Source organism: Mytilus galloprovincialis, chromosome 14 (assembly GCF_965363235.1).
Source record: "Mytilus galloprovincialis chromosome 14, xbMytGall1.hap1.1, whole genome shotgun sequence".
NCBI classification, from domain to species: Eukaryota; Metazoa; Mollusca; class Bivalvia; order Mytilida; family Mytilidae; genus Mytilus; species Mytilus galloprovincialis.
Window position 1 is genome coordinate 71,385,443 of NC_134851.1, and position 17,432 is coordinate 71,402,874.

Below are 17,432 nucleotides of genomic sequence, written 5' to 3' on the forward strand. Positions count from 1 at the left end.
AGATGTATTTGCCCTGATATTTTCACATGGTTCGGACAACCCGTTGTTAGGTTACTGCCCTGAATTGGTAATTGTAAGGAAATTTTGCCGTTTTTTGTTATTATCTTGAATATTATTATAGATAGAGATAAACTGTAAACAGCAATAACGTTCAGCAAAATAAGATCTACAAATAAGTTTACATGACCAAAATAGTCAATTGACCCGTTAAGGAGTTATTGCCCTTTATAGTTAATTTTTAACATTTTTCATAAATTTTTGTAAATCTTTAGAAAATATTTTCCACTGTAATTACTTGGCCAAGTTCATTATTGATAGAGATAATTGAAGCAACAAGAATGTTCAGTAAAGTAAGATCTACAAACACATCACCATCACCAAAACACAATTATGTCATGAATTTATCGTTGTCCATTGTTTAATATGCACATAGACCAAGGTGAGTGACACAGGCTCTTGAGAGCCTCTAGTTATATATTTGTTGGATTTTTCACTGTTTCTGTATTTGATGTAATGTACTGATCAACATGATCAACAGAAAACTGTTTGTTTAGTATAGAAATAAAATATAAAGAACCATACTTTGACTGATGAAAATATAATGCGGTATGGGCTTTGCTCATTGTTGAAAACCGGACGGTGTCTTGTGAAGAGTTGTCTCATTGACAATCATATCATATTTTCTTTTTCATATTGTATTTTCAAGGGAAACCTCTACTTGCAAACCAATAATGTTGTGTTATGTATTAATATCAGAAGTTTGTAATATTTTATTCTATTCTTCATTTCATGCTTTTTAAACAACTATCTTCACTGTCTATGTTGTCTTGTAGTTGCAGGCTTCAAATGTATTTACAACTTCTCTTGTCCGAGTTTGATCTGTCCGAGTAGTGACTTGTCTTTTTGTGGATTGGTATTATGTAATCTAACACATTAAACATCAAACTCAGCGAGTCGGTCTAGTACATGCGGGATTTATTTTTCATATCACATTAGCATATTTCAGATATAATTTGCATGTAATACTTGCAACTAAACATTAAATACCAATCCATTATTTACATGTATATTATTCTTATGTGGAATATTTGTTTTTACTTTTATATCATTCTTTTCTTGCAAATCAAAGAAAACACAAAAATACGATTGCTTGTGAATTTTTATATGTCACTATACATGTTATGATAATAACAAACGATATATACGGTAATCAGCAATATTAAAACACTGGGTTAACTGGGATAACAAAATCAAGATGAAATACAATATAAAAAAGAAGATGTGGTATGATTGCCAATGATCCAACTGTCCACCAGAGTCCAAATTAACATAGACATTAACAACTATAGGTCACCGTATGGCCTTCAACAATGAGCAAATCCCATACTGCATAGTCAGCTATAAAAGGCCCCGATAAGACAATGTAAAACAATTCAAACGACAAAACTAATGGCCTTCTTTATATAAAAAAAAATGAACGAAAAACAAATATGTAACACATAAACAATCGACAAATACTGATTTACAGGCTCCTGACTTGGGACAAGCACATACATAAATAATGTGATGAGGTTAAACATGTTAGCGGGATCCCAACCTTCCCCCTAACCTGTGACAGTGGTATACCAGTACAACATTAGAACGAACTATACAAATCAGTTGAAAAAGGCTTAACTCATCAGATGGACAAAAATACAAGTGGACGTGGCAGGGTACTTGTACATCCCGACAACAAAAAGACACTAGGGACAGATCCGAGAGTACTCGCAGTCATCTAACAGCTAGTTCAAAGCCACTAACAAATAATAAATTAAAAAAAATCATGAATTTAAGACTAAACTATCAATCCGTACACATCCAACATCCAATGGATTTAGGATCATAAACAGACAGAGAAAAACATGATATTGTGCAATGCCAATTTACGGGTATCGACAGATTGTAGATACAAGAATGTGTATATGTATATAACATACTAGTAATATTTAGTTTGCTTTTCATTTACTGATAACAAAATCAATATTTATACCAATAAAAACAATATTCAATGTTTATTTATTATTTATTAATAATAAGTTTATTTAAAGGAGCGAAAAGTTTACATGGATTATTTCTAAATTTCCGGGTACGGTTAACAACATTTCCGTAAAAATGAGGATGCACTATCCCGTTGGAAATAAAGTTTCTGCAAGTACAACCAAACTTCAAAACCAAATCTTTATATCTATGGAAAAATTTAGTAAAGGTTTTAAGTAATTTATGGTAACGATATCCCTAGTTTAATAAGTTACCAGTAGTACATAGTAGTGCAGTGACAGAAGTGTAAAAAGTCGTCTAGATCGCGAGTTTAATCTCCCCAAATAACACACGGCTAAAAATGGTCTTAACTTAAAGACAAATATGTCTTCCTTAGTTTTTGCCCTGTCGTCAGAATTTCGTACGGTCACAGTTTTCTAAAAATAAGTTTTAATGAGTAGTAGTATATTGGAGAGTTTCAACCCCCCTTTTTCAAAATGAAAAATTGTGTATGTTTGCTTACATTTAATTGAAATAGTTTTTCCTGAAGCCATTTGTATACGTCAAAATATTCAAAATTTTATTTTCTTCTAATCTATAACATTTGCGAAGTTTGGACTGTTTAAAATTGAGGTAATTTTATTTGCAAATTCAGACACAAACTTTAGTTTCTTCTCCATAGAAGTAATAACAATTATCCCATAATATTTTAAGCATAAAGTATTTCATAAAACTGATAAACAATGAAAATTTCGGAACCAAAATATGAAAAAAACCTTAAGAAAACAATGGAAAAAGAATGAACAAAAAAAAAACTTCAATTTCAACACGGAACTTAATCACTTGCCTTCCGTCACATTTTGTGTATTAGTCAATAATTTGGTCTCAACTGATACACAAAATTACTACCTTTTTAGCTATTATATACACATATTTTCAATCAAAGTGCACATATATGACACAAACTTTGTTTGAATATGTTTATATTCTATGTTTTTTGTTATAAAACACCAAATATACTTTGTCAGAAAAGTCTTATTGTTACATCAAAATAATTGACGGATAGTTTCAGTAAATATTCCGTGATAAGTCCGTTGCATCTTGCTCCATTTAGTCCAAAGAGAGGACAAAAGTCGTTCAATTTTCTGCAGTGCTTAATATGCAAAAAAAAAATCGACTGGAATTTTGAGTCAGTTTACCCCTATAGGGAAGTCGATTTTTGTATCTGCATCGAATGAAAGATTGGATGAGGTGAACATCAAGATGTTTCATGAACATGCACTTGTTTCTGTCAATATGGGTTTACTATCTTTTCCCGTACGAAAAATCGACCTTGTGATTTTCCGTACGGGTATGGATAGTAAACCCCATATTGACAGAAACAAGTGCCAGTGATTTCATGCGATAGCTGTTAATTTGAACTTCGGAACTCCGAGCAGGCAGTTTATCATCGTTCTTCATGTTCATGCTACAAAAGTTACACAAGTTAACATATGTGTACCCCCTTTTAGAGCGAGGAAGCTTCTTATCTGATATTGAATGACGACATACAATTATCTGACTGTTGTCTCTCAGTTTCGAGTATTTGTATGCGTTCTAGAATGCAATCGTTCTGGAGCGCTTGTATATTTTGTTGTAACACATTTTTTTAGAAATATAAAAAACTGCTCAAGTTTGAATCAGATAAACGTATGAAGAATGTTTATCCGTGTCAGATAAAGTTAAAATTGAAATAGTTTTTCCGTCCATCTTTTAAACTTCAAGGACTCTGTCGTTTTGGTTGCATTACAAATCATTTGCTAAAAACGAAAAAAGACCAAAAAAATCCAAACCCGTGGAAGCAGATATCTCACATTACGATACTGCTTTTACTAATTTTATTTTGGCTATTGACAACGATTTAATGGTCATTCCTCATGACACCGTTACTTGATAAATATAGATCTTTTCTTCCAACTGACTATAATTTAAGATATTCTACTTGTAACATGCGGTCTAAACTTATTGATTTCTATAGAAATTCAGTTGTCAAACAACTTCAACAAGTTCAAGGCAAATATAACATAATATATAGTAGCAAAATAACTATTTGAGATACCATATCAGCTGCTAGGCAATTGAAAACTGACCTCAAAATCTCAATGTCAACGGTAATAGACACAAATAACAGACAGATATTTCATTCCGTTCAAGTATACTTATTTATTATAAAAGAGATGATTTTTCATTTCCTATCGTTAATTATCCATTTTTAGATGGTGACGTTCCCTTTTCACCATCTTACGGTGTTTATATATCTCAACTTGTACGATTCGCTCGTGTATGTAACAATGTTTTAGATTTTAACGAGAAAAATTTATGTATTACTGAAAAATTATTACACCAGGGTTTTCGATATCACAAACTAGTCAAAACATTTTCTAAATTTTATCATCGGTATAAGGACATCATTCGTAAATATAGCTCAACATGCAGACTTCTTATACGTTCAGGTATTTCACATCCAATTTTTTATGGAAATATTCTTTATAAAGCACAAAGGTGTCAGTATTCACCTCAAAAACTAACAAAACCTTTGAATAGACTTATTAAGAAGGGATATAGTTACGAGACTGTTGTCAGGTCATTAAAGATTGCATATTTTGGCGTTAATATTGATTCACTTATAGGGTCTTTGCATCGGAACTAAACACATTTATTAAAAAACCAGTGTGTTGGCATGACACGGGTTATGTTCTTCTCATATATGTTATGGTGGTATGATACTAAACCCCTAACGGGAAGGATTGTGCCTGATTTTCCTATGATGAAATCATAATCTTTCAGTCAGTTTAATTGAAGTCTGGAGCTGGCATGTCAGTTAACTGCTAGTAATCCGGTGGTTATTTATGTATTATTGTCATTTTGTTTATTTTCTTTGGTTAAATCTTCTGACATCAAACTCGGACTTCTCTTGAACTGAATTTTAATGTGCGTATTGTTATGCGCTTACTTTTCTACATTGGCTAGAGGTTTAGGGGGGAGGGTTGAGATCTCACAAACATGTTTAGCCCCGCCGCATTTTTGCGCCTGTCCCAAGTCAGGAGCCTCTGGCCTTTGTTAGTCTTGTACTATTTTAATTTTAGTTTCTTGTATACAATTTGGAAATTAGTATGGCGTTCATTATCACTGAACTAGTATATATTTGTTTATGCGCCAGTTGAAGGACGACTCCGGGTGCGGGAATTTCTCGCTACATTGAAGACCTGTTGGTGACCTTCTGCTGTTGTTTTTTTTCTATGGTCGGGTTGTTGTCTCTTTGGCACATTCCCCATTTCCATTCTCAATTTTATTAGAAAAGACATCGAAACTCTAAAAAAGAATACCCAACTTCGGATGAATTGTCTCTTCCTTCTTCAATTCGGGCAATGCCTTCGGTTTTATTGCAATTCTTTTTATAGTTACTCGATGAAACTGCATACAGCCAAGACTATTTCCAGGAATTAGTACTAGAGAAATTGCGTAAATGCTTAGCAATTGTTAAGTCAATCGTTTGTGTGGCCAATTTTGTTTTACTCTTTTTCATTTAGGATTGGCTTTACAAATGTACCATGAGTTTGGTTCAAAACACCTTGTTGAAACATTGAATGCAAATAGATTCTATGCTTCTTAAAGTAAAGTGCGACGCTATCTAATGTGTTTCCAACCATGAAATTGAGCGAATTCAAGATAGTGTGAACCTCTCGTATAATGTTTCCTCAGCATCTTTGCAGACGCGCATATGGATGTCATCACACCTTCCTAAACCCCCTTTTAGATATCTGTTAAATCTTGGATGAATTGATAGGGATAGTTTGAAGCTTGTATTTTTTTACGAACAAATGTCTTCGGACTTCCTACAATACCTTGTCTATGCTTGTAAAGAAAAACTCAAAGTAACGTGTTTGTTTTGAGCAGAACCTTTCATGTGCAGACCTGTGGCCATGAGTGAAATGAGTAAAACTATTAAAACATGTCTTGTGACGGTTGATGAAAATGAAGATGATGAAGATAACGTTGATTTGGTATAAAGCTTGTTGCACTGGTAGACTCAGGTAAGGGGAGTGTTGGCGCGCCCTTAAAAAAGTTAAACCCCGCCAAATTCTGTATGTGTCAGTTTCAAGTCACGAGACGATAATGCAGTGTTTGTCGATTGTTTCTATATACTATATTTGTTTGTTTCTTATTTATTTTGTATTTTTAATCGGGCCGTTAGATTTTCCGTTTGTTTAACAATGTTTATTTCGGGAATTGAAGACTATGCAGTATGAATTTTACTCATTGTTGAAGCCCGTACGGGACCTATAATTGTAGGTTAATTAATGTCTCAATTGGTCTCATTTGCAATCATATCACATCAATTTGAGGTCATATTTGACTGTAGTGTTATATTGCTTTGGTTTGATACCTCACCCAATATGATAGTTTAAAGAATAATTTTAAAGTATTGTCCTGCATGACACTTGATGTTTACCTGAAATTGAAATTTGTCATAAGGTTAAGGTGCTCTAAACATTTTATAGGTTGAAAACTTGATTTTTGAAGTTTTGTTTATAAATCGTCGTTTTATGATTTTTTTTGATAAAAAAATCTCAATTATTAAGGTTTACGTATAATAACAGACATTACTTAAGTCAAAACAGTATCATTTGTATTTAGGTAGAGTTCAAAAATATATAAAATGTCAAAATTGAAACCCTCCCAAATTTTCACAGATTTTTACATATGACCTTTGACCTCAATTTAAAAAAAAAATGTGACCATATCAAGTCCTGACGACAGGCATATTATTATAGTACACGATTTCCTCTTTCCAATGATATATTATGTAGGTGTGTGTTCTGTGGGGAGATTAAATTAAAAAAAATCTGCCTTCAGTCACCGCACTATAGGTTGCGTTCTTTAAAATCAAAAACGTCACAACAGACCTGGGCATAACGAACGAGCTGTGAAAAATAAACACCGTAAGATTGTGCCAAATGAACATCACCATCTAAAAAGGGAAAATTAACAATAGGGAACGAAAAATTGTCCCTTTTGTCGTAAATTTTAGTGTGGAGTTTCCCGTTTAAAACCGAAATATCTAAATCCAGGAAAGGACAGTTATTACCGAATAAATTTGATTTATTTAAAGTAAGTTCCTTGGGGTAAATTTCAGCAGTATATTGAAAAAAAATCTTGATTATTTAACGAAAAAATATCATTAAGATAACGGTAAGTGTTGTTGAATTTATCAGTTACATGCAATTTCCAGGGGTCTTTACTGAGTTTAGTCATAAACTGTGCTTCTTAACAGTACAACAACAAGTCTGCTATTAAAGGGACACAATTAGTGCCAATGGGGATACCTACAACTTGTCGATAAACTTTGTTACCGGAACGTTCATAAATATCATCAAGGAGAAAATTAGCAACTTCGATCATCTCATCAAACCTCCAGTAAGTATATCTAGCATATTTACAGTTACCTTCCTCATTAAAGAAGAAGGCTTTAAATGAGTTGCAGAAAGTATATGTGCATTCAGCTTTACCAAACGACCATTTAATTAAATAGGAAAACTTTTGTTTAATAAGATAGTGTGGAAGTGTAGTGTAGAGAGTAGAAAAATCAAAACTGTCAACAGAATCAAAAGGACCATCAAAAGCACGTAATTTATCTAAAACATTCAAATAATTGGTTACACTCCAAAAATGGTTTATACCACAGACTATGTTTATATATTTTATTACAATAGTGTATGATGAGCTCTTTAATAGTAGTTAATGAACTTGTTAAGAGCACTGAAAGGTTAGTTGTAGAACACTTACTAGAGGCCGAGATGAAACGATATTCAAATGATTTTTTGTGTAGTTTAGGTAGCCAATACATAGTAGGGACCTTCAAATGTTCAGAAGAAGCCTAACGCTTTGATGTGGTTGTGATATGTTTGTTTACTATATCACACTCTGTGGAGTGGATGGACTTGAAGGTAGATGAATTTAAACTTTCATTCTCAAGAACGTCCGCGTAGTATTTATGGCATACCACCACCACATTGTTGGCTGCTTTGTCGGCCGGTACGAACACAAACCGCTTTGAAAGTTCTTGAAGTTTATTTCTTATTCTGGAAATAGGTGTATAATGTACTCTATTATTTACTTCTAAATTATTTTCAAAATGGGATATTCTCTTATTTACCACATTCATACATTTATTTAATTAAGAATCAAAAGATTTTATATCAGATTTTTCAAGTTTACACCACTTTTTACAAAACGAGAAAAGAGCATCTTTGGTGACTTGACAACACTCTTTTCAATCTAATTTAGATGGAGGACATACGCATAGACACATATCAAAATTTCCAAGTGTCATATTTCATCAAACAAGAGTGCACATACTGAAATGCTTTAACTATCAAAGTAAGTCTGTAAGTATATTACAACATTGTAAAGGTATCACTTAAACATAATCAATGATCCATCTAAATGAGGCATTGGTCAGATAACCTCTAATAGACAGACATGCAAAACTTACAAGGATTCAATAAACAAAGCATGGTTATATAAATATGCATATATAGATAAAGTAGTATACAGCGGTTCGAAATTCATAAATCGATTGAGAAAAAAACTAAATCCGGGTTACAAACTATAACTGAAAATGTTACACACACAGAAACGATCTATAATATAACAATGGCCATAATCCTGACTTGATACAGAACATTTTCATAAAACAGAAGTAGTGGGTGGAACCTGGTTTTGTGGCAATACAAATAAATAGAGAATATATAGGCCATAAAAACATATAGAAACAAGGAGAACAGTTATATCCAATGTGAGTGCCGATTGTTTGTTAAAAACACGTCCCCGAAAGTTTGGAGGAAATCATTCTAGAAAAACTGTAGTAAATACTGCGAAATATCACACATTGTATTGACATAAACAATAAGGATGACGCACCACATCTTCAAAATCAAAACGAAACTGTCTTATGTCAATTTTAACTTTGTGTTAAAATTATATGAGAATATTTGAAAAATAGGACGAATTTTTGACGGATGAAAGGACAAAGGAACATATTTATATCATAATCATTACATGAGAGGTATGTTTCATTATACTACTTTATTCTGATTTGCAAACTGCACATCACGTGTTATTCCTTAAGAAATTGCATTACTCAATAAGACTTTTCATTCACGATAACACGTGGTCCCACAATACAGTGCACAGTTGAATTAAATAAAACAATTATAAAATTCGTGTTTTCATGATCATAGCTAAAAAAAAATAATTATAAGTATTGGATGCTTATTTCTGTAACTTCATAGGGGTGTAAAACCGTTGACCGTGCGGACATGTTTTAGAATGAAGCGCTTCCACGCTTCATACAAAATGTACTTCGGTCAACGCTTTTACACCCCAATGAAGTTACAAAAAGAAGCATTCAATTCTTAAATACATCTTGTCTGTAATTGGCGTATAGACACCAAAGGCCTCATTTATGACAAACATATAAAGATGATAAGTGAAATAATAAAAAATAAATATATAAGACAATACCCCTAAATAACAAGCTCATAATTTAAGAAAGAAGAATGTAGCGGGGTTGACTCTTTTGTGAGCAAAGCACACCCACCCTTTCCCCTTCAACCGCGAACAGTCACGAAACATCACAACAATGATAACAAATTGCGAAAACAATTAGTTAGAAATGGCTGAAATCATTAGATTTTCACGAAACAGTATTGCAGACATAGGTTTGCCATTAAAGGGCGAGGTTTGGCATGCCACAAAACCAGGTTCAACCCACCATTTTTCCCTTTAAAAATGTCCTGTACCAAGTCAGGAATATGGCCATTGTTATATTATAGTTCGTTTCTGTGTGTATAACATTTTAACGTTGTGTTTCCGATGTGTCGTTTGTTTTCTCTTATTTTTGAGTGTGAATTCACATTACTATAAGACGTGTCACGGTACTTATCTATCACAAATGCATGTATTTGGTTTTGATGTTATATTTGTTATTTTCATAGGATTTTGTCTAATTCTAAGTCCGTTTCTGTGTGTGTTACATTTGAATGTTGTGTCGTTTTTCTCCTCTTATATTTAATGCGTTTCCCTCAGTTTTAGTTTGTTACCCCGATATTGTTTTTTTGTCCATTGATTTATGAGTTTTGAACAGCGGTATACTACTGTTGCCTTTATCTGGCAATGTTTGCTTTTAAATTCTCCTCGTCTTCGTATTTTATGTTGGCTTTCAACTGTTTGTGTTGGGGACTCGCTGATCAGACATCTATAAACGGAACATGCGTATAATTGGCCTGGTATTTGTGATGAGTCTTTTTACAATTAGAATACAAAATATATATTACAAAATCTGTTCTATATGATTATACCTGCAATTCTTGGTATTTTTATCTGCATTTTTTCTACTTCCTCCTGTAAATCCGTTGGTATCGTTCTTTTTAGTGGTCCATCTTTAGTTGGTTCAGTCATTTTGCTATTCTTAAACGATCTTACAATAATTTTTCTCTAAACAGTCATCTTGAATAGAGCTTTTTCTCGTACAATAACTGCAACAAAAAAAAATTTGTTTTTTGATAATCAATTGTTTGAGTGTACAAGATATGCTTCTTTCTCAAATCTTGAACAAGAAAAAAAAAAAGAACGAACCAGTTGTTTTTATATCAATCGTAATGCAAGTAAATAATTTAAACCCGTTTTCAAAATTCAAGATATGAAACTTTTATAAATTTGATACCGAATTCAGTACGATTTAACAATTGTGCAATTGCAAGTAGCCATAGAATTGCTCTTCCTGAAGATTTTTTTTTGTGTTGCACAGGGTAAGACGCGTTTAATTACTTGCTTTCATTTATACTAAAACACACCAGCGAAATCGCGGGCATTCATAGCGTGATTGAAAGTATGTAAAGTGTTGTAGGAAGAATTTTGTGAAAGATTTAAAGACTTGAGAATTTCAGGAAATGTATCAAAAGTCATAGGTACTTGGGGACAGTAAAATGGTGTTTTTTTTATCCCTCCTCCTTTATTTCCAAAATTCCCTTTTTTTATTAATTTCAGTATGAACATTCACTTAATTCAGTGTATCATGAACATGCAAGTCAGGAGCCTGTAATTCAGTGGTTATTAATTGTTTGTTTATATGTAACATATTTGTTTTTCGTTAATTGTTTGTACACAAATTAGTTTTCTTGTTAGGTCTTTCCACTTTTCTGTGGAAAGACCTATTGTTTTTCTTCTGATTATTTTTTTTTTCTTCCACCTAATTTTGTTCTTGCGATAAACATTTGTTTCGCAATATGTCGCTTAGATATTTTGTATATGATATCAAACAGTTTATGCGCTTTTGAAATTTACCCTGCGTAAACGAATACTTTTCTTTGTAGGAGTTATCTCCCCAAACACTGTTTTCCTTGTTATGGCATCTCCTTCGCAACCGTTAAAGATTATGACAAATTTATTTTACAAAATTGTTCGTTACATCCTCAGTAATTTTTGGCGTATTTGGATCGAAGCGATTCGAAGAAATTTTATAGGAGTTATCTATCTTTTCGGAATAAATTTGTCGGTATGTTTTTTTAACTCATAAACCGTTAACCGTATAACCCTGGAATGTTTTTATTTGAGTCCCCTGATTCCTAACTTAGAAAATTAGGTCAAGGTCAAAGGTCAAGGTCATACTTTAGATTTTCATATGTCTTTGATTTCCCTATAACTCTTGAACGGTTATAGATACAAAAAAATTTAGCAGTGAAAAATGCTTGGTACTTCAAGGGGCAACTTTTTTTTACATTATGACTATATTGATTTTACCATCATGTAAGGGACATAACTCCCATCGATGGTTTTTAAAAGGCCATTTTTAGGCAAAACTCTTAAACAAAAGGTCCTTGACCCATAGGGTCTTTTGCAATGACCTTGTGGAGCAATGACCTTGACGAAGGTTACAAGGTCAAAGGTCAAGGTCATCAAATTATGTGGTTTTGGCCCTATTTAAACAGTTTTATGTGTGTTTGAATTTCAACCAACCAACCAACATACCAACCAACCAACCAACCAACCAATCAATCAATCAATCAATCAATCAATCAATCAATCAATCAATCAACCAATAAATGAATAGACATACAAGAAATTTGAGAACATGTCAAATCAAAGAAAGAATGCAACTGAGCAGACATACAGGATAGCAAATGAATGTCAACGAAAATATTCTGGATGAATGTCATGAACTGGTAAGTTATATCTTACAATTCTGTGGTTGGTGGTACATATCAAGTTCGTGTTGCTTCCAATGCCGATACGAGATCAAAATTTACAAACGTGAATTTAAGAAAAATATCAACTGTAAGAGAATTCTTATCGGTTTTGAAAGGTAAAGATCGTTTTTTTTTTAATAAAAGAACAATAGTATAGGGGATGCCATGTATAGAGGATGACACAAAGTCACATTGTAAACATAAGATTTTGCATCGGATTGGGCACCACTAGGAAAGAGAAGGTCAGAAGACAATGCAACGCTTGGCGAAGAACAGTAACATCAGAAGTACAATAGATGGATTACAGCTAGGGGAAAACACACTTTACGACAAAGGATAGACAGTAGTGGATGCAGTTTGTTATGGCCTTAAATCCTACTTGAGATGAAGATGATAAGAATGTAGCAACGGAATTATGTGTCGTACTGAATATAAAAATACTGCTTCATTTATTATTTCGTTTTATGAGACAATAACCCTATTTGAATACCAAAATTGGTATTGGCAGTTTCACATGCTCAACAAGAATATGAATAATTTGTGTTAGCCGGAAACATACGCTCAGTGGATTGCGACAATATATATTCCCTGTTAACATAAAAAAAAGCAAATGCTTACTCTATGATGGCTTATTGTATTAACATTTTAACATTAAAAAAATGTATTTGTTTTTACTTCTGATACTTTGGACACAAATAAATAATGTAGAAAGGTATCAGAAAAGAAAATTAGGAAAAAAATAAAATTTGAATGTTTGAATACGAATTAAACTTAAACTCGAGAGAAAATATGTTTCTAATATACTGAACGGTAAACGAAACGTTGCAGTAATTTAAGGCAAACATAATGGAAGAATAAATACTATATTTTTGATTAAATGGGCGTATAAATAACTTTGTTATTTAATAAACTCGCATCACTTCAGTTCATTTACTGTTCATTGATACACTTTTTCACTACCATATCACAGATTTATTTCATTCAGGTCCATTTTTAGCGTTGAGTACATTGACGGTCATTTGTACTGTTTGTTGCATTACGGCGTTCACGTAGACGTTGAGTGGTGCGTACATTGCAGTTACATGCATTTGCAACGACTTTAAGTCGCTGTTCAGCATCCAAATGTCCTATTGCCTGTTCTCTTTATCGTGGGTTGAGTCGTGGCATGAGTACTGCATCAAACAGATTATGATGACACAAAAACTTCATACATCTAAATACCCTTATAGAGGCACTGATCAGCGTGCATCTCATCATCATGAAATGGGACTGCGAAATGTGTCCCACGGACCTATCCAGACCACTATTAGAACGACCGAATTAATGAACGCAGATAGCCATAACGGATATTTAAACATAATCTTAGTATCATTTGAATGTAGTTTACCTTAACCAAAAGGAAATAGATATTTTTTTTCAATGCATTGGAAAATTTAGGATTTCCAAAAATACGACGTTTCTTTTGTAGTTCAGTATATACTATATATTATATATTATAAGAGTTGTTTGTCAGGTTATCAGTGGTTTCATTCAACCGATGTGCTTTGTATGAATTTTAATGTTAGGAAAGGTTATCAGTGGTTTCATTCAACCGATGTGCTTTGTATGAATTTTAATGTTAGGAAAGGTTATCAAATGTCTATTTATGATAAACAGCAGTGGGTCGCTATGTTATACACCTTTACATGGAATTCACGTAGGAAATAATTGAATGAATATGATATGTAGTCATTTGAACGTCTGAGGGCAGTTATTAGAACGAATTTTGTCAAATAAGAATTTCAATACGTTAAATTTACATATCATTTATTAATACAAGGTACCTTTACATATATTTATATATCGATTTAAATTCTAAAATATAAATAAGTGTTGCGACAAATAAAATGACTTTTTTTTTTAAACGTGAGTCAAACAAAATCATGAAAAAAGAACATAAACAGTCTTATAGAAACAAGTCAAAAATTAAGCTTAGGCACCATCATAGATAAAATATTCAGCTGTCCAAGCTTTGTATGTTCCAACAACATTAATTCTTAATGCAGAGAATTACGAACAGGACACGCAATGAAAGACAACGTCGATTTTGAAGGCGAGTTACTGTTTTTAAAAAAACATAGACAACTTGAGTCTAAAGAAACACACTGGGGACTACAGGTGCTTCGGTCGTGCAAGCAGATCCTTCTAATATATATGTTACACGTACAAACCGCGGGTGAAAAATTTAATAATCATTTAGTCACTATCGAGGAAAAGACAAACTGTAAAACATATGTATTATAACGGTAAAAAAACCTCGTCATTGAGTCCGTAACATTTTCAAATTGATAATTTTTTCAACTTGAAGCTTTTGGTTCAAAACCTGCTTTGTAAGCAGCAACCCTTATTCAGAAATAAAGAAAAGAAAAGAAAAGAAAATGTAAGGGTTAGACAAACCCATAAATAAAAGATAAGACAAATTCAATGTAAGATATTTTTCATTGCTAAAGTATGAATTTCTAAGAAGTGTCATACTTTAAAAAGCTACCTTTTCTGAATGAGCAGAAACGCTTTTATGGCCACTATTTGAACGTATATCAATGAATCAATACAGTTTAAGGCTTGTTCATATATTTTTTGCTGATATGTTAATGATTCATATTTCCAACCACAGTTGTAAACACCCGGTATCTTTCTCATACGAATTTTATCTTTACCGTGAACCCAACGCATATTAGATCAATAACACGTATGAAATATAGTGCTTCTGAATAAAGTCTTTTTTTCAAACATTTAAAATACAAATGAACAAACTTTAGTTGCTTACACATGTAACAGAAGAAAGAATAACTTCTATTCATCCACGTTCTTCTTTTGTAATTTTTAATTGTAGGAACTAACTGAGAAGTGGAAGAAATGAACCAAATAAGTAGCATTTTCTCTTTATATAATTAAGGCTCATTTCGATGTCATTTCAGTTAGCATCTGTCCTATGCTATGTCTCTGGTAATGAAAAGCCAGATAGCAAATGAAACCACAAAAGCCTATTTAGATATAATCCAAATGAGTATGACATCTTGGAAATAAACTCATCATAGATACCAGAACTAAATTCAGTATATACGCCAGACGCGCGTTTCGTCTACAAAAGACTCATCAATGACGCTCGAATCCAAAAAAGTTAAAACGTTATTCTAATGTTTAGCTTTGAAGCGTTCCCTGTTGCTATAGAAAAGGAAAAAAGTAAAACCCTCACCAGACGTAATCAATAATACTTCAGATCATAAAACACACATGTAGGTTTACCCCTAAGGATAAAATGTGTAAATTTAATGAGTTTCATGAACACGCCTAATATACTGGTACATTGGATATATTGTTTGAGTGAAAAGGATAATGGCAAAGTGTTTTTTTTTGTGTATAGTCATCACAATTTGATTTTCTAGCGCAGAAAAGAGCTCCCAATGACCCATCTATTCACAAATATCATCTACCCCTGGTGTTAAATTTGATGAGAAAAGAGTTGTGTTTACATTAAGATGCTACTACAACATTTACAATAGTTATCAAAGGTACAAGTGATTATAATTGGATACGCCAGACGAGCATTTTGTCATCAACCCAACAATGTTAGATCTGTAAATTTGCTTTCGCAAATTTATGGTACTTCCCTCGCCGGGATTCGAACCCATGCTACTGTGATATCGTGACACCAAATCGCCTGCACTGCAGCCGTCCCGTTAAACCACACGACCACCTTGGCTCTCAAAAAAGGGCTTTCGCTGGCCATGTGTTACCTTTCCACGTCAGTTTTAATCTAGCGGCGTACTACAGCACATGATATATAAAGCATGGAGATATATATATATATGTGTGTTAATAGAATCAAAATAGAGCCGTAAAAAAAATACAACTCAATATACATGATATATAAAAAAATAAAAATTATTTATTTAAAAAATATTTTAAAATATAGATAACCATACAGGACAAATATATACGATATCGGCATTACTCGTTGTTGAGTCTGTGCGGTCACCTATAGTTGTCAATTTCTGAATCACATGGTCTATTATGCAGAGTTGTTTTCTTATCTTATAGCTAAATGAATGAACTAACGTAGCTTTATGTTATAATAACTTACCGATTCTGCGATGCGTTTCTTCTTTTCAGAAATTAATTTACTAAGATATTCCTTTTGTAAAACTGATCTTCCTCATGACGTTTTTATTTGTACAAAACAGTCTACAAAAGAAATAATTTTGTCAAAAACGGTGATACACTGCAGTAACTCTAAAAAGCTCAAAATGTAAATCTGTTGGAATACTATACGTGTTAATATATATACATAATAATTCATTAGTTTAATAGATTCTATCACTACATCGGTTGAAAAACGCTATGTTCCCTCTTCATACGGTTCAACGTTATATATATAATATTAAACTCATTGGCTTGTTATTTAATCGATCATAATTCAAAAACCAATTGTAATCATGATAACTTTAAGTTAATTTTTCAGATTTTATTGATATAATTACTTGCCTACAACTAATGTTGTACATCAACATTGCAATTGAAAAGGTCGATTTTAAAAGGAATTTGTATTTTAAATATTCATGTTTCAGCATGGATATAACAAATTATATAACACGTTTAGAAAACAGTTGACATGTAGAATGAAAATGTGTAATTTTTTTTGTTAATAGTTTACTAAATGAGTTTGCTGTTGTTTTATTGTCAGATTGATGTTATGTTCCTTGGTTGAACTTTTCTGATATTAACACTAACTTCATTTTTTGTTATAACAAAAAGGACATTCACTAGCATATAACATGCATTTAGGGGAATTAAATCGAATTATGATTTTGATTATAGATATAAATGAGTACACTGATAAAATTATGTAATTTAAACCAAACCTTCTTATTTACATTAGTCTACATTTTGTTTTCCATCTTTTTTTTTAAATGTGCTTTCTAACCATAGTAGGTATTGGATTTTTTACACAGTCATATACATTATGATAGTAAACAACTTATATCTGAATTAAGTATTACGATGTAAACGTTGATTTTTAATACCAAAGGTCATTTTATGTGTGTCAAATAAATTGAAGTAGTGATTAAAACCTGTAAAATATATGGA

The 17,432-nt window shown here is 32.3% G+C and overlaps 1 protein-coding gene across 1 annotated transcript in view; it reads right to left on the bottom strand.

Annotated features, from left to right (window-relative positions):
• LOC143058174 (uncharacterized) overlaps positions 1-17,432 on the bottom strand; it is a 155,545-nt gene that overhangs the window by 109,777 nt on the left and 28,336 nt on the right. Inside the window, exons 2-3 of the mRNA XM_076231637.1 lie at positions 16,429-16,529; positions 10,419-10,595 (exon numbers count right to left, since the gene is read on the bottom strand). Of these exons, the coding sequence (XP_076087752.1) occupies positions 10,419-10,518 (100 nt within the window). The 5' untranslated portion in view covers positions 10,519-10,595; positions 16,429-16,529. The remainder of the gene's footprint in view (positions 1-10,418; positions 10,596-16,428; positions 16,530-17,432) is intronic.